At 42.3% G+C, this 19,034-nt stretch overlaps 1 protein-coding gene across 2 annotated transcripts in view; it reads right to left on the bottom strand.

Moving 5' to 3' along the window:
• Positions 1 to 221: 221 nt before the first annotated feature.
• Positions 222 to 19,034, bottom strand: part of dym (dymeclin) — a 45,930-nt gene continuing 27,117 nt past the window's right edge. For both annotated transcript variants that reach the window (XM_053411493.1, XM_053411494.1), the window contains exons 15-17: positions 12,259 to 12,441; positions 9,924 to 10,037; positions 222 to 2,274 (exon numbers count right to left, since the gene is read on the bottom strand). In XM_053411493.1, coding sequence (XP_053267468.1) covers positions 2,125 to 2,274; positions 9,924 to 10,037; positions 12,259 to 12,441 — 447 coding nt within the window. In that variant the 3' untranslated portion in view covers positions 222 to 2,124. The remainder of the gene's footprint in view (positions 2,275 to 9,923; positions 10,038 to 12,258; positions 12,442 to 19,034) is intronic.

Genomic DNA, 19,034 nt, shown 5'->3' with positions numbered 1-19,034 from the left:
TGAACAATCTCCGGAGTTGTTGATTAGTAGTAGCTGAAGCCAGCAGGTTGGTAGTTTAGTATAAAAAACTGGGAACAGAGGAAAACAGCTAGCTAGTTGTCTGCAAGACATAATCCACATTAATGGAAAAATGTGTTACGACAAATCTAATTTACTCCACTTTTAAGTTTATCGATCTCCGTGAATCATGCCGTTTTACTTTGATAATAACCACGTGACACTTTTGCTGCTTCCATTTATATTTTTATTCAAACTCCTATTTTCAAAGTAATAGTTGCCACAAAATGACAGCTGTAGTCATATAATATGTAATAATATAAAGCCAGTTTCCCACCTGGGAACAACCAAAGTAAAGTACCACTGTTTTTCTTTTATATGTAGTAGCCATTTCAGTACTGCTACTTTTCTGTGAGGGGGGGGCTGAAAGTAAAAAAAAAAAAAAATACATGAAAATAAATAGTTTTATACAAATTCTCTAAACGTGATAAACATGCAAATAAAGTGACAAATTAAAGGGAGAAGTTTAATTATGCACAAAAGGATTTAATGACTCTCCCCACTTTAAGCATCTGCCTCAGGTTACTATGAGGGAAAAAAAAATGACGACCACAAAGAGGGGGTAAAGTCAGATAAAAGGCCGATGGTGACAATGAAACCACGTGAATCAGAGTGATGCACTGTGCTAATATTCTCAAGGGACTGAAATTAAGCATTAATTAACTGGTAATTCAGTTCGGGCCACCGGTCGACAGTGGTGGTCTAAAAATCGGAAGACCCTGCATGTAGCAACACAACGGACATGTTCTGTAATTATTTTATTTTTTGCTAAAGACTATATTTGTCTTTCTGTGACCTTTTTTCAACTTAATTTCACAAACACAAGTCTATTTTTAATACAAAACCACTGTATTCAGAGAACTGAGCAAAATAAAAAACAAATTGATGAGATAATCATACTTCAAATTCTGTATTATAGAGGACATTTAATAAAATGTGAAAGACACTTGGCCTGTCTTGAATATTACCTTATTTTTTAGCGTTCAGTGCAGCAGTAAATAAACGTTCATCAAAGCACAGTAAGTTAGGCTACATCCATACTACAATGTTTTCTTTTGAAAACAGCATTTTCCACATGAGTGTTTTGGCTCTGTATCAGTTTTAATCCTTGGCGAACACGCCTGAAGATGCATATCACGTGACCACTCACATACATTGGGCATGCATGTGCCGCTTGAAACTGGAACAGTTCCAGATTGGACTAATAATAGCTGCCATCTAACACAGGTCAGCAGTTGTATCATTGTAAAATGCTGAATTTAACTGAACAACAATTGTTAGCAAACACGACTGGGTCAGCTACACTTGTAATTGATTATTCATGTTGTGTTCTACATTGGTAGCCGAAGCTAATGCAGCAGGTTTTCTTCTGGATCGGGATAGTGGATCTAGATATGACAGAAGTTTGGGGCTTCTTTGTGCCCCAAAAGACCAAATCTGCAAGCGGTTGTGTGTCTACGTCATCGTTTCCAAACATCTCAGTTTCTGCCGGTCCAGACTTAAACACAGCCCCAGTTTCCGAACAAAAACGGGGCCAAACCTTTAGTTTAGTTGCTCCAAAACCCTGGAGGAGTGTGGAGGACAAATGTGCCCAAAGCGGAGTTGATGCGTTTTCAAACAAAAACTTAGTAGTGTAGATGTAGCATTAAGTGGATCTCTTTAATTTGACCTTTTTCTTTGTAAGCAAGAAAACTAAATAATGTGGGATTATCCTTAGCCGGCGTCACAACAACAGAAGAGATGTGCGTCGGCGTGTGCTGTGGAAGCAGGCGAAGCAGATGTTAAATATGTATTCTCTACAGGACTGACTGTACACAGGGGAAGCTTCGCCGTGAAGAATCAGAGGAATTATTGGTACATGTGGAGGAAAACTAAAAATAGGTGGTGCTGCATACAAAGAAAAACCATTCTGTACAAGGTTGAGGCACTTTCAAAGCAGCATGCACATACTTATAAAGGGTAATGTGCATAAACCCACCCAAACACGCACACACGCATAAACACACAAACGCTGCCAGTCACTGAACAGGGATGGAGACGCACACACTGTCTGCAGCAGCGGGTGTTTCAGCCGGAGTCCATGCTGAACAGCTCGATGCCGTGTGGGCTCCAGTGGACGCCGACTCCAGAGTTAAAGACCAGGGACCAGACGTAGGGGATGAAGAAGTCCTCGGGTTGGTCTTCCTCCACGTACTTAAACTTCAGCTCAGGAAACTTCTGTTCACACAAACAGAGATAAGGAGAAAATTGGAAAGAGGTGATCAAAAGCAGATTCAAAGGTGACGCTATCACTGTGTTTCGCACAGCAAAACGTTTGATGTTCCATAGTAAGAAATGGGTTATTATTGACAACAATGGCTTCTTTGTGTTCCGATGTCTCAGGGAGTTATGACAGCTTACATGCAGACATAGCAGTTGTTTCTTTAATGTAATACGAGCCATTTTCAGACATGAACCCGGAAAATGTCCAAAAAAGTGCTTTGGGACAAATTATCCAATGTTTACCTTTCAAATACAAAGAGCGCAGCAGGAGATTGTCTGGGTGAGATGCGCTCACAACAATAGCAAAATGTCCACAACTTTCAGGTGAGGGGTGGCACCTGTAATGTACGCAGGAGGCAGGACATGACGTAGACATTGTGGTGGAAATCATATATTTTTGTTTACAGCCGTATCACGAAAAAAGCTCTTGGATATCGTGGTCTTTCCAAGTTGACATGATCATCTGCGTCTTCTACGTGTATGGCTTTTCTTGATCATCCCGAAATATTTGTGTTATATTAGTTTTTTTCTGATTCATGTCCTACAATCATTAGAAAAGTCATCATCGAGTTGTAGAAGTGCTAAGGTTATATATGTTTGAGCACAAATTGATGTTCAACCCCATTCAAATGAATAATTTACAATAAATGTATTACTTTTATTTCAATGGCTGTTTAAAGAGATAATTCAAAAATATTCTGTTTTTCTGGAGAATGCCAATGTCTTTAAAAGCAGCTATACTGTCACGTCTGTCACAGTGTAATGTGCATAATGCCTCATGACGTTGCATGGCTGTTCATAAAGGCATTCAAAGTTCATGAGAGGGCAGCGTTTTTTCACAGAGGACTATTGTTGGAGCTCGGACCCCAACGCCACCATGAAACTGCCTCCAACCACATTTCATGTGACCAGCGGAGCGACATCTCTGTCTGATGGGTGGAGGCTCTGCCCAGCATGTAGGCAGGTCAGGCCTCTCTATCTGTATTCACTCAACGTCAGGTACAGTAGTTTGCCAGCGGATGTAATCCAGTCTGACTGTGAGGTAAATTCGGTTACAGCTTCCTGCAGACAGGTATCACTCTGCGGTCTGAACCACTGACCTTTTAAAAGGTTGGCTAATGTGCTAATGTCACCTCTTCACCCCAGGAGGCGACTGGATATCGACAAGTGCTGCTGTCCGAGAAAAGCCGGTTCAGACACTGAATGAGGACATAGACATCAGTTCCAGAGAGTGTGTGTCAAACGTAGAGTAGTGTGTCAGACATTATGACCTTATAGCTTACAAGTGCTGTGTAACCGGATTACTTGGTCTGGACAAATACATCCAGGAATTCTCACTTCCTTTCACATTGCAGGAGAGTGTGGTTTGTATTTTGGGATTTTCTACACAAAATAATTCATGGATCTTGATTGATGTAGTGTATTTTAAAGCTGAAAGAATGAAGTCAACAAAACAAAGTAGCATGTGTCATATAATACAGATGAGTATTAGTCTTCTCAGATGATTTATAGTAATTTCCCTGTTGCCTTATAAACATTATGCCTGAAAATAAGACCAGACCAGACCAGACACAGCCTTTGCAAGCCCACCAGCAGGCAGGTAGCAAAAGAGCATCAATAATACAACGCTGCCTTATTATACCCTCCTGTCTACACATGCATGTATATGCACACATGCAGCCAGTAATCAGTCTGCGGTGAAAGACAGACGATGAGGTCCTTTTATGACATGCTCCCAGTCTGCTCTATTGAGTCCGCGCCTCCTCTATTCACCGCCACATTATCGGTATCATATTAACACAGACGGAGGGGCTACGGGGTCACAGGCCATATGCCAGGCTACTGAGGCTAGACCACACACACCACCGCCGTTGTGACAGCGAGACACAATGCAGGAGTGATATTATCTGGCTGGTGTTTGTGTGTAGGTGAATCTCCCCTGGAAAAGCTCACTTACTCGTCAAATGTTCATCTGGCACCGACGGTGACGGTTACTCAAACCAGACTCACTTTTACTAGTGAGCACAGAGGACGTCATGTAATTTAAGTTTTTTTTAAAGTGTCTAGTTTTTAAGGTGCAAAGTGATTTACTTGCACAAACCAAATAAAACAGAAGGCTCGTCCTGCTATAATCACCTTGATATTTGAAACATAAACCAGTTATGCTAATGAGGTAATTAGGATAATTAAAGCATTAATCAGCAAATACTGCAATGTCCGCGCATTTTGAAACAACACATGCGGTATTAATATCGCTATCTCAAATGTCTCCCTCATTAATGTGCAAATATATGTATCCGTGTTACAAACAACTCATCATCTATATGTAGATGGTGGTGCAATGTCTAAGTTATTGTTTTCATAAGAACATGTCTAAAGACAGACATGAGCCACTGTGGTAATAAACAGTAATGTTGAACATTATAAGCTAACATAAAGGCGGGGCATGCAGGGAGCAATATGGTAATTGATATGCTCTTTCAAACCAGGACTGTGAAGATGAGGAGCTCATTCATCATCATGACCTCTGAACACAGGTCGCACAGTACTGGGGAGCAGGTGAAACCGAACAGAGCTCTACTTTAACCTTGCAAACGGTCTTCACTCAACTAATGTCATATACATTTTAATCATTTGTGCCTTTGTAAATGTCGGTATGATCGAGACATAGACTTAGTTTTTACTCCTGAATTACTCAACATGCTAACCCTAACCCCATTTTGAGACAAGTAGGCATTGTCGGAAGACAATGGATGGATGGATGGATATATATTTTTTATATTTACAGTTTATTTGTTGGTCTATTTCTTGGCTCCTGCATTCATTTTTAAACCTACATTTTCTATTTCCCATTGTTTCCAGTCTTCACGCTAAACTAAGCTAACCATCTCCAGACTCAAGCTCCATATCTAAGATGCGACAGTAATATTGATCTTCTTATCCAGCTCTCTACAAGAAAGCAAGTAAGCATACTCCCCACAATATCGACCTACTCCTTTAATGATCAAAGGCTGTTATTGTGGTTTCACATCAGTAAAACAGGCAGTCTCACAACTTGCCTCGAGACTGAGAAGTACGTGAGAATGATGCATCTTGCGCCATTAAAACAGACTCCTTTATCAGAACGGGTGCTTCACAAGACAAGTGCCTACTGAAGAAGAAATTATGAACCTATACTGCACGACTATAAAGTCCCCTGTGCACATTCAACCACATTCACTTGAGACTGAACACAAAATGAAAAAATGAAAAGAAAGAAAAATGATGTCTGAATCACAATGGCCTTCGTTTTTTTTCCTCAAACTGTTATATTGGACATGAGCCACCGGGGGATTTGGTGCTTTGGAAAGTCTTGGATATCACGACATAGAGTACACGTCACAGAAAAAAAGTATCTTCCATGCTCCAGTGCTTTCTGGGGGAAATCGGAGCATCTGACACCCTAATATTATCTCTGTCGCCTTAGTCTGTCTATACTGTGGCTTCCTTTCTTCCCTCTGGCACTCTGTTGTCTTCTCGCCTCCTGCCCTCCTCTGTTTTGTTCTCAGTCTGGCAGCTGTCTGAGCCCAATTGGCCCGAGCTCATATCAGTTAGTTATGGGTCCTGGCGGGTCAGGCCCTCGCCCCTGAACACAGACTGACTGGCTGGCCTCATATCTTCACTCAGGACGCCGTGTTCCCTTCCTCCTCTGCACGCTGCTGTGCTGTCAGAGCTCGGCCAGACAGAGAAGAATGCGGCTAGGGAGCAACTATGAACTCAACACGCACACACACACACGCAAGTAGGTACGCACACAAGCATTGGAAGGTTGTATTACAATGTTCTACTTGTTTGATAAAATGAATGGGCCTTAAATAAAAATGCTGTAATTCAATATTGTGTCATTGTAAACAAAGGGTTTGCAATAATCATTCACTTGAGAAGTTCAATAAAGATCCGGGCACGGTCCTACAGTGGATTGCACTGTTGCCTCACAGCAAGAAGACTCTGGTGTCGAACTTGTGGAGCTTTCATGTTCACCTTGTGCCTCCATGAGTTTTCTGAATGTCCTTCTCCAAAGACACACGCCGGTTCGGTTAATCGGAGTCTAAAGGGTAATTGGAAACTCTAGATTGCCTGTAGGTCTGTGAATGCGAGTTTGTCTCTGTATGTCATCCCTGTGATAGACTGCCGATTGTCCAGTGTGCATTGCCTCTTTCCCAATGTCAGCGATTGGCTACAGCTCCCGGATAAGCTGTATCAAAGATATAGTCATTTAATGGGGTCCTGTCCAGTGAATGGAGTCACACTCCATCTGTTTGGATTGTAATATAAGCTTCTCTGTTCTTTGTACGAACATGCCTTCATGATAGTGCACATGGGTCCATCCCTGTGAAAATGTCTCTGGCTCTGAAATGACACACAGTGGACATGCTAATGCATCTTTTCCTGAAAGATGTACTCCTTTTATTCCTGTTTCAACCATGCTAACAGCATTTTTAAAAGTGCTGTATACATAATATTTTTTTCCCAAGCTGAATGAGAGACGTGACAGATTCACACAAATACAATATGTTATGATTTGGTGGAAATATTTTGTACAGACATGTATCGTTCACAGATGATGAATCCTAATGACTGCTGATTTTTTGGTCGATTCATTGTAGTCCCACCACAATTCATTTGCCATGAAATTTGGTAGATACATTCCCTCTCCCCTCAAGAAAAATAAATAGTACTTTGGTATAGTATACATCTACATGGCTGTTTGTCGAATCCAGGGAAACAATCTGATGTTAAAACGGGTCGTAAGTCACGAGATACAATCTCAGACAAACGGATTTCAGAACTTTGAGTTTTTTTAAAAGAGGCTTAAGAGTGAAGCTGTGTCGTTTGTACAAGCCATCAGACATATGAAGGACCAGGTACTGAGTAACAGCTGGTAAGCTCCCAACCCCCCACCATTCCATGCCCACCCCCCATCAGCTCCATCCTGTCCTGAGGAGCCAGAGAGTCTGTGGGCTATCGCTGCTCAATAAGGCAGATTTCAGCTGGTCAGGCGAAACAACACATTCCACAGGCACTGCCCATGAGAGCCTCTCAGTCTCACACACCCTGAAACAACACACACACACACACCCTGAAACAACACACACACACACACACACACACACACACACACACACACACACACACACACACACACACACACACACACACACACACACACACACACACACACACACACACACACACACACACACACACACACACACAAAGAATAAGAGAAGAGGGAGCTTGAGTGACGAGGCACTAAGGGTTGTCCCTGGGGTATTTACCACCTTCTTTTTATCCTTTCTTTCAGTTGGGACCTAATTTACATGTCTGCATTTTGTGTAAATGCTTTTAAGTGCTTTACATCGATGGGCTTTGTAGTCTGGTGTGTGTACATTGTCCCCCTCACGAGGAACAACAATTTTTTTTGTCGGTAGAATATAAACAAAATTATTTACTTTGCAACTGTCAACTGTCAGTTCCTCCAAACAATCGTTTTTTGAGACAAGAAGGAAGACAAACATGTAAATGATGCTTACATTATTTAACTGTCAATGCCTGTAGCTTCAGGTATAGGTGGTGGGAAAATGACCTGCAATGTATTTCTATTAAGTGTATTAATTACCACAGGATAGGGTGACTCCACTCATAAATGAAACATAAATTTGAATTGAAAATTTGGATTCAATGTATTTGACTGTTTTAGAGAGGACAATCACCCCAACATCTCTTTCTTGTCCGGCCTCTTCGTGCACAACTGTCTGAGACACCAATACTCCTTCTAGGAGCTTTTACTGCGTAATTAACAACGTATCGATAAGTCCACACAACATTAATCCAACCTATGGATTTTCGCTTTGCAGGCTGAATAGCAGAAGGAGCGCATAAGATAAAAGAGAGGCGCGAGGTAGAGGGACAGCTGTTTGTTTGAGCGATGGCACCATAAAGTGCATGGGACTTCTCCCTGAGGAAACATCGCCCAGATATTCTCTTCGCTTCATGTCACCCTGTGGAGCTGGAAAACACTCAGATGGTGGAGAGTCAGTGTCACTCTACCTAGCACTTTTTGCACAGAAACAAAAACCAGCACGCATTGCTACATGTACAGAATAACCATCATCTGCCAACGCACACGGACGGAGAGGATGACACATGCATGCTACACATAGGCATATATCCCAGCCACAGCTGGGTGCGTCAGTGTGTGCTACAGGTATGGCAGCCTCGCTGAAGGACATGGCAGGGTTATCCACACGGCTCCGTGTGTAATTCTACAGCTTTATGGTCGATCGCTACATTAGCGCTCTGAGGCGCTGACGGAGAGTGAGGGGAGCCCACGTGGCCATGCACCATCCCTCTTGCACATCGGCTAGCGAGACAAATGGCTCGCAGCCAGCCGCCAAGTATAGAACATGAAACACATGATGAAACATGCAATTAAGAGCTTCAGTGCTGGTGAGGAGCAGAGTGGGGAGACCACTGGTTACATATTTCCTCACTGATTAATGGTGGAGCACTGGGAGGGGCGGGGGGTTGGCGAACCCGCCAGGAGAGTTGGGTGTTGGGTGTTGGGTAACGAGGCGCTGTGGCAGATTTATGTCTCCTCACCCCCTCCTCCTGATCTTATGTGCCCATGACAAAGTGCCCCATAGCCCCCTATCCCATCTCCTTGAAATGTCATTACATGTTGGCGAGTAGCCGGCCAGCAGAGATGGAATGAAGATGGGTATTAATGCTAATGAGAATTGGGCTTTGGCCTTTTCTCTCACATCCCAATGGTTCTTTCCATCTTTCCCTCGCCTCAGTCCATATACCTATAGCATACCTCACATGCTCTCTCACCTGCCCAGACTAAACTAATTTGCTTCTTCTTTTTTTTTACCTACCCAGCACCGATCCACTGTACCTCGCAGCTTTTAACCACACATTGTTCGGTTCTGAATGAATCCTGATAGCCAATATTTCCCAGTTCTTCCTAAGCCGGCTATCTTTCAAGATTCCTCGTCTCCATGCTCTGCAATCCCATCTGTTCTTTTGCTTTATGTGATTGCGTGAGTGTGTGTGCAGACCAGTCAAGCTTGAGGAAAGTCTTTGAGTACGACTTGGGTGGGTGGGGGTATTATTTTACTATGTTATTATTAAGCTGCTTTCAGACATGCAGTGAACTCAGCAGATCCTCCATATTTTTTTCCGGAGGAGGTGCATGTGTGAACGCAAATGTACCAGGTGCTGCTGTGAACACGTCTGTGTAGGGAACCTCCCGCTGCCTTGTACATGTGTGAAACTCCGGACCCATTTATCCGGACCGTACCCGCAGGTCATGACTAAAAAAGGCTTTAGTGTCATATTTGTGTTGTCAAAAATATCACTCAAAACATCAACAAGAGAACTTCATGTTTTTTTATTTATGAAACCTGTATCACCATTTCCAGGGGAGCGAATCTGGAAAGATGATTGGCCAAACTATTCTTCTCTTTCAGGATAGACACTCGTTCGCATAGACCAGACAGAACGTACCAGCATACTGTGATGTCAAACTGTATGCAGGTCTGTGGGTGTGGGTGATTTACCTTCAGTCTGTCACTGGGAAGGGCCTGGGCTCCTTTCATGATGACCTCCTGAACCCTCTCAACTGACAGGTCACTTCCTGCCAGCTCCAGACGCTGACTGAAGAAGCCAATCACCTAATGATCAGATGAGAGGAAAAAGCCAATCAAAACACAGAAGTAAACTCTGGTCTGGTTCTGTCCAAAAGCAACAAATGCACCTATCAGCACCTCTCAAGTCCATTAATTAACATCAATTATAAATTAAACACTTAAGGAGGTAACTGTTGCCGATCAAGAAAAAGTTCTGTACATAGACCCCATTAAAACCACAACTTCTCAGAACCTGTAGTTTCTACAACCAATACAATTGACCAATATAAGATAAGATCAAAGTAAATAATCTTTTGGGAAATCATTATGGGAAAATGATGAACAAAATCTGGCATGTTTAGGGGATTAATATTTATGAATGTGTGCAATTTGTTGCAGATCCAAATGCAAATCCGGATCTAGTGAATTTAAATGTGGTTTCATAAGGGGGCCGTTGGGTCATGATGGATGTATGCACTCTACAGTGCTCCCTTCTAGTTTAAGATACGTGTTTAGCTTTCAAAAAAAGAACATCAGGAATATATTGTTATATTATAAATCATCCGTTATCAGTATTGGCCTAAATAATCCAGATTTGGTCAGGTTCTGGTTTAAATCTTTCAATATCAAATCCAGTTCCTGTTTCTAAATACACAGTATTTCATGTCATCTTGATTTCATTGAGGTTTAACATCCAGACCCAGTTCCGTCATGAGGCTCTTTGACTTGTTTAATCCCACTGTTTGGATCTATCACACTGATGCAGCCACACCCTATAATATGATGACACCAGGAGCAATATCTCAGCTAGAAAAAACAGTGGCATCATGCTACATATAGAGGGTTTAATTGTGAAAGTAGTAACACTGATGTTAGTGTTCCACCATGTTAACAACATCAAGAGTCAGATAAATCTCTCTATAATCTATGCAGCGAGCTCGTTTCGATCACCTTGACTTGATACTTTTTTTTGTAATTGCATCAACAGCTAATAAGATGCATCCATTGGTTGTCATGCTACCTAGCAGCAGTGCATTGCTCTGAAAATACTACTAAAACATGAAAGAATACACAGCAACAATATCACAATATTGGATGAGAATATTTGAAAGAAAGTGAATGAAATTTGAGAGATGGTTATAAAACTGTACGAGTTCTATGAACATACATTAGGCTTGAGTAATATGCCTGTAGGCTACGTACTGAGCAAAGACACACATGCAGTATTTCAGAAGACAAATTCACCATAGGGTTCGAGCATGTTTCTTCCCTATTATAATAAGCACTTCACTGGAGCTCAAATTATCTGATGCCTTCTGGGTTTAAGCTAAACAAGAGATCAAGGAAACTGTATTTTGCAGTTCTTGTGCTAGGTTCTTCCCTGGAGAAATGTTAGATATTTGATCATTAAAAACTCTAGGTATTACTGATTCTTTTTAATGCTTGCTTTTTTTTGTCAAACCAACAGTGGAAAAATGCATCTACAGGGAATGTTTTCTCTGCCCGGGCTCTGAGGTTTGCTCCAGAAAATTCAAATACACCAGAGCATGCAAGAACATTGTGTGCGTGTGTGTCTACATCTATCTAATACTAATCTCTTCATTAACTCTGAAGACCTTCCATATGGGGTTAATTTAGAGGAGCAAAAAAGCAGGCCCTCATCTTGAATCTCATGCTCACACACACGGATTTGCAAGCATGGGGAAGGCTTTGGAGAATAGCCTTAGGGAGACTGACTTAACTGAGGGATTCTAGCTAGCATGCTTCCCTCATACTTATGGATAACAGCAAAGCCAATGGCAGCGTACGCAGCAACCCCCAGCCTTCATACATACACACCAAAGCTTCCTTTCCTCCTCAACATGACTAACACAGCTATGAATGACAGCCTTCTCTTGCTCCGTCCCTTCCTCCCCCCATACACCAAACACTCTCAATGAATATTTGACACAGAGCCTCTCGACACCAGGGGACTGATTAATTCATCAATACCAGTTAAGCTCACGGAGCTTCGCATTGCTGTACAGTCCAACTACACTATGTTAATGATGCAGTTTGCATGTGTTCCATGGCTGCCTGGCTTTTTGAAACTTTCTGCAGATGGAGAGGACATTCAGGGGAAGAGATCTCTATAACCTTGATGTGCTGAATAATTACCACAAATCAGCCAGTGCCTTGATGCAAAGCTCTCCCAGTATCCAACTCCTCTCAATTCACTTCTTGACTGACATTTGGGTTAAGTACCAGGAAAAAGAAGCGGACTGACCGTGTCCAGGTTCTGCATGATGTCCTGGAAGGAGGGGTGCATCCTGAACTGCTCAAAAAGCTCCCTCTTGTAGAGCAGCGCATACACCAGGTTGGGGTTGTGGTGGAGAGAGTTGCACAGGCAAGAGTTGATGATTTCCAGCATCATGCGGATCACCTCCTCAATCACATTCAGGTCCTGGGCCTGGGGGAGAGGGAGGATGTAAAGGTTAATTGGTTTCCCACAACAGTGGTTTCACTTATAATGCTGTTTTTAAAATGATTGCCTCCTGATAGATTGATCAGCAGGGGGTAACTGAGAGGTGAAGAAGATGGGGAGGAGAGAGGGAGGAAGGAATAGTGTTACTAAGTTTTCAGCAAAGGTCTTAGCGAGGGAAGAGAGGTGACCTCTTAAGTCGCTGATCGGGACATGTCACAGCACGTTTCGTCTCGGGGCAAAGACTTGTGACAAGTGACAGAATGGGAAGAGACTGGTGTAGGAAGGATGGAGAATAAGACGCAGGGGGTTGAGTGGATGACATGATGAGTTATTTACAAAGTTCTTCACACAAAGAGGGGTTGCCACAATTCAAAGATCCATGCATACAGCTATTGAGAGAAGAACCCATTATATTGCAAAGCAAAAGGCAGGAACTTAAGTGCCTGAGTGTGACAGTTACGAGACCTCAGGATCACATATCAAAGGTTCGTTAAGTTAATAGTTCAACACTTTTTGCCCTAATCTTTGAGTTGAAAATGATGCAGCTGGTTAGCTTAGCATTGATTTTAAAAATAAAAACATGTAATTTTACATGGTATTTTTGGGATAGTGGATAGTAACTTTTCGGAGTCTCTGATTGGTTCTGGATAAGTAAATAGTGGGCGGGGCACAAATCATTTGAGACGGATGGAGGGGTGGGTTTTGTGGTTTGAGTTCACAAAACACTTTACAGGAGTAAACGAAAAACAATTGAAGTCATTGGTGACCACTTCTTCAAACGTAAAGAAACAGCAGAAATAAACATTAAATGGTGTCATTCAAGTATCTGTAAACCTAGAAAGCGTAAAGAGTAGACTAACAACAGGGTCGTGCGCCATCTTTGTTAGGGCAGGTGAGGGAACTTTTTCGAGAAGGAAATTCTCAAGAAATAAAGCCATGATCTTTTGTTGAATTTTTAAATCAGACATACAGTCTTCAACTATTAAAAAGAATATGCAGACTTTGACTATTGATCATTATGAGAGAGCAGCAAAGACATCTTGCAAACTGCCAAAGTAAAATAAATGAATATGAGAAAGTTGGTCCGGACGCTTAAATCCTCATCTGTGTTAAACATGAAGCCTTAGACAGTACTGATCAGTAACTTCCTCTGGGGTTACATCCTGCTCCATTTTAGTCTTGAAAGGAAGAAAGTGTATTCCCTGGAAGTATTGTAAGTCTAAATCCTGTAAAAAAAAAAACTTAAAGACTCAGGTTCTGAGTCATCCAGTTTACTCTTCAATGTATAGATCTATAAATCAGTAAAGCTTTCGTTAAAAAAACTCCCCTCTGCTCTGTGAGACACATTTCAAACCTTAGAAAGTAAAGCAAAGACCATTCATACATCTTTTTGGCCTTGTGGAAAAACTAACTATTAGGAACCTCCATTAGAGATAATAAAGGCCTTTATGATTTCTACAGCCAGAGTATTCTTTTATGATTTATTTTCATGACAAGAATTATTGCTCTAGCAACGACCCGTTTTGCCCACGAATTTGGTTATAGCAGCTAACACTAGATTCACAACAGCCGCCTGGTGAGAGCTGAGATTACACTGCCAATCTGGGTGAACCATCTGTAACAGAACTGCACGTGGCAGCATTTTATATTCCATCTTCTGTGCCCTGCTTCAGATACAAGGCGCTTATCTTATAAATAACTTTGCTCGCTGTGTGGCCTTTTTTGTGTGTGTACTGCACCTACACAATAACCATATGCACAATCTCATGCGTGTGAAAACACACAATCAAAACCCCTGAAAGTAGGCTGCAAGATGGGGACCGTTGTAAATAACCGTAATCTGTTGTGCGTCGACCAAGATTCGGGCTTGTCACATATGCAATAATGCACTATGCTGATTTCCACAGGCAGGCGTATGAAGGTGTGCAGAGCTTAAGCTGGCAGACGCATAGAAGCGAAGTAGAAGGCGAGTGAGCTGGCAATAATGAGGATTGATTGTGCGTCTGGGAGCAGAGGTGGCTCCAGAGGTTCGACTCCATCGCCTAGCTAGACCTGCTCTATTCTCCTCTGCTGTGGCAGGCCATAATTAGACAGAAAGCAGGAGACAGATATGGGAGACAAGTGAGTGGGAGGAAGAGGCGGGCAGAGGATGTAGAGGAAGGAGGACAAGAGCAAAAATGGAAGTAAGGAAGAAGACAATAGGGAGGAGGGGGGGGTTGATGGAAAAAGTGAAGGCGATGAAGAGGAGGAGGAGAAGAGGGCAGAGTAGGAGTGAGGGATGCCTTGTGTGTTTGTTCTCTAGCTCTGCACCCAACTTAATGAGATTAGCCTGGAAGGGAAAAAAATGCCACACTGGGGAATTCAGGTCACATGAAAATAGGCTAGCTAGACGTCTGCCTGGCCCTGTGTGTATGTTTGACAAGTGGATGAGATTAAAAGGCCCATGGTCTACTTGAAACCCAGACAGGATTTAAATATCTTGGCTCCTCCTCTTTCACTTCCCACTTGGCTCTTTACACTTGTTTTCCCCATAATTGGATCCGCTAAACGGCCAGAAAACACCTGACAGGCGTGCGTATGAGATCATTAGGGCCTTTTCCTTCTGTCTCTCTCTCTCTCTCTCCCCTTCCTAATTTTTTCCTTCCCTCTTCTCTTCGGCTCCTTCTCCTCCAGTCATGAGCTATATTCAAGCCTCCTGCATTGTCGCAGTCACAACCACTCACGCCGCTGTTTAATGTCCTCTCTCCACCCAAGGAAACACAGGCCTCAGTCGTGAGCTGTGTCATTAGTCTCAATGATCCTGGCCCGCTTTACTTGTTTCACCATTAACTCAAACCTCGCAGGAAGCTGTGAGTGTGCGTTTATAAGCTTTTCCATCTGTCTGATTCTTCTGCTAATTCTTCAGCATGCTGGGCACAAATGTGTTATGTCTGCAGGTATGGTTGACCCTTGTTATCTGTCTGACAAGGGAAATTATAGAGCTTGCAGATGCAATCAGCAGAAGGGAAGGCCAGCGACAGCACTACGCTATCCGTGTCTAAGTGTTGGTCTAGCCATCCTATCATACCCACGAATGTTGTTGTGCAAGTATTTGTGTGTGTGGACTGGGTGTTTAGAGACACAGACATGTAAATCCCTGTAAAGTAGGAGCTGGCATCATTAAACCAATAGCTTAGTGATTCCCTGGCCGGCCCCGCTGCTCAGTGAGGGCTGTTGCAGGGCAGACAAACCAGACATATTAAGACAAGGGCATGGAGATAAACACAGACAGATTCATAAACAAAAACAGAGTAGAAAGCCACACCTAAACATTTCGTCAAGAGCAAAACAACTAAGAAGTATTGAGGAGCAGCTTGCGTAGAAAACAAAGGAAAGCATAATTTTCAATAGGAATACAGTTTAATTAAAGTAAAATCCCAGAAAGAGGAAGAAAAAACACATGGACAGACAGAGAGAGTCAGACTGGCTGAGTAGCAGCCGCCTGCCCTGTCTTTTGGGAATTTTTTAAATAGGTCATTGTCTGACCTGCATTATGGTACCATGGCCATGTCATAATCACACCATTTTGTAGAGCATTGTACCCAGGTCAGCCTTATTCCCCTATAGACTCACACATACACAACACATCCTTTGTTAGTACACGTATACACATAAAGAATGAGGCAAAAGACAGCGTTTGCACCCCAGAACAACAGCAGCAACACATCAGCACAGTCTGCCAGTCTGCGTCTAGAATCTGTTTCGGAAAGACTGTGTTGGACAATCGCTGTATCACTGTCTGTGTCGAGGGGAAGTCCAGCATATTTGCAGACAGACAACTTATTATCAGTTTACATAAGCACTCCACTTTTCTAACAGCCCGAGGCCGGAGGGCCAAACAGCAGCTATGTCGCGGAGTGATAACGATAAATAAAAAAAAGATGATGCCAGCAGCTGCAACAGCACTCCTTTAGAAAAAAAGGTGGGCAGTGCTAATTGATCTGCTGTGCCCTGTTTTGCCGCACCTCGATCTGGAAAAGACCACGGCACAGCGGGGAGGCCCTGATTACCATTTGGAAGCAGACAATCATTAGGGCCCCAGAGCACCTGCTGCCTTTAGGGGTGGCACTCCTACTGCCCGAGAATAACACAGAAAGAGTCGCAGAGACAGAGGAGAGGATGACAGAGAGACAGCGTAAAAAAATAGTAGACCAACAACAGGGTTGTGCGCTATCTGTTTGGGCAGGTGAGGGAAAAAATATTGACAGATGATGGAGGAAAAACAGGGAGCGGTTTGTGTGTGTGTGCGTGTGTGTGTGTGTGTGCATGTGTGTGTGTGTGTGTGTGTGTGCGTGTGTGTGTGTGGGGGGGGGCCACCAAAGACTGTTAACCCTATTTAAACATTCAGTTTGATTTATTAAGTGTAAGCTATTGTTTACCAAGGCTACAACCACGATACTACATTTCGCTCGAAAACGCGTCAACTCAGATATGGACAAATCAGGAGTTTTAGAGCTGCTACAATGGAGACGTTTGGAAATGCTGCTGGCCCCGTTTCAGTGTTAAAACTCCGGGGCAGTTTTTTATACGAGAGGGAAAGAATCTGCGATGCTTGGAAAACTATGACGTAATCACTCACAACCGCTTGCTGATTGGGTCTTTATCGGTCACAATATAGCCTTCGCTGATCATCAGGCTCCTATCACATGACCCCTTTCCATGAGAAAGCAACAGGGATTATCCCCGGCTACCAGTGTAGAGCCCAACATGGAAAACAATCACAATCGCGGCTGACCTCTTTGCTAACAGCTGTTGTGCAGTTATATTCTGCATTCTACACTGATACAGTTGCCCAAATGTGTAAGAGACGAGCGAATATTCTAACCACTCCTGTGTAGACCAGCACGTGCATGCCCAGTGAGCTGTCACGTGCAATATGTTTTCAGATGTGTTGGTATGGACGGGTATTAAACTGATATGGAGTGAAACGCTTGTGTGGACAGAGATTGTCTTGTTTTGAAAACATAATCATAGCAGTATGGATGTAGCCTGAACCTCAGTTATAAGAGCTTGTTACTGACAACATCTTAAAGGAAGATCAGACCAATAACAGTCCTGTATTAAAATAAAAAGCAAGGTAAGGTGATGATATATGTTTCAAGAAATCCAGGATGAATAAATACTCAGGAACTACTCAGATTAAAGTATTCTGCTATACTCTTGAAACCCACAATCGTTGGTTAATAATTGTATCTGCTGTTGTGACTATTGTGAGGAAAATGACAAATGTGTTTTGAAATAATCTACCATGATTATGCTCTTTCACATATCGACCAATTATATGGCCAAACAGCATGTGGAGCATGCGCATCCACAAAGCTTTTACAGTTGGATGGATCAAAGACCAAGTGGAGTCCTTGCGTCTGCATCCCCCACTGCGGGGATGGTGTGCTCCCATTCAAATGATGTGGAAGCTGTAGTTTTTCATGCTGGGATAATGTGTCTCTGACCATAGTAACAGCAAGGTTTATTTGATGTGTAAAAAACTTTTGAATAATTTGTTTGACATCTTTGGTTCCAGTGTGCAAATAATTGAAACGTGTTCAAGATACGTGTTCGCCATGTCGAAACTGCTGCTCACTATATCAACAAACAAGATCGGGTTACAGAAGCCTGATATAATAACATTCTTATAATCCTCATGTTGTACAACTGCATTCTTTCAACCGGGGGAAAATTCATTGAAGGCCTAAGATGGCATGAAATTGTTATACGTAAAATGTACAGGCGCCCTTTAATTTCATTTTTCTCTGCATCTCTCCCCTCTGGGTATTTTCACATAAAATGACAGAAGGTCAATGTGCAAGGCAGTATTATAATCTAAATCAACCTCCTACTTTCAGGTAAATCAAGTATGAAGGGAGACCTCTGTCCTGGCACATGGTGTTTTCCCAGAGGCACCATCAGCACTGTGGAATTACATGAAATGAACAAAGAGAAGTCAGCGGAAGTAATAATAAGATGTATAAGTTGAAATACATGAGGTTCCCATATGTGATTCAGCTATTTTTATTACTTCAGATGACATTTAAACTCAATATCAGTGCTAGGATATTTTTGCTTCATTTTTGTACAAAAGGAAGTGAAGACATTATCGTTCATCTTTCTTTACAGTATTTTGTTTCTAAATGCCACAAACCTACTTTGCCATTGCTGTCCAGCAATAAGGTAATATGATTAACCAATTTACTGGCCTCAGTCTAGCTTTACTCTCTATGTGAAACTACATGAATCTATTAATGTGTATGATACACAAAGCCATGGAAAATTGCAACCAATTTAATTAATGTATTATTTGATGCAGGCTCCTTCGAAGTAACTAACTGATCAATTTCAGCAATGTGGCATGTGGATGCCACATGATGAATCTCAAAAGCACGTGATGTCACTGTCGTGTGTTGATATTTTCTGTTCACCCAGGTATATAAAGACTGTTCAATAATGGAGTTCAGAAACACTACGTCTTGTCATCTATGAGCTATAGTTGCATAAATGGAAAACTGAAGATTTTGCAAAACAATTTTGTAGCCTAATTACAA

The sequence above is a fragment of the Pleuronectes platessa genome, chromosome 19 (genome assembly GCF_947347685.1).
Source record: "Pleuronectes platessa chromosome 19, fPlePla1.1, whole genome shotgun sequence".
Classification (NCBI taxonomy): Eukaryota; Metazoa; Chordata; class Actinopteri; order Pleuronectiformes; family Pleuronectidae; genus Pleuronectes; species Pleuronectes platessa.
The sequence above is the reverse complement of the archived record's forward strand: the minus strand, read 5'-3'. Positions and strand labels throughout refer to the sequence as shown.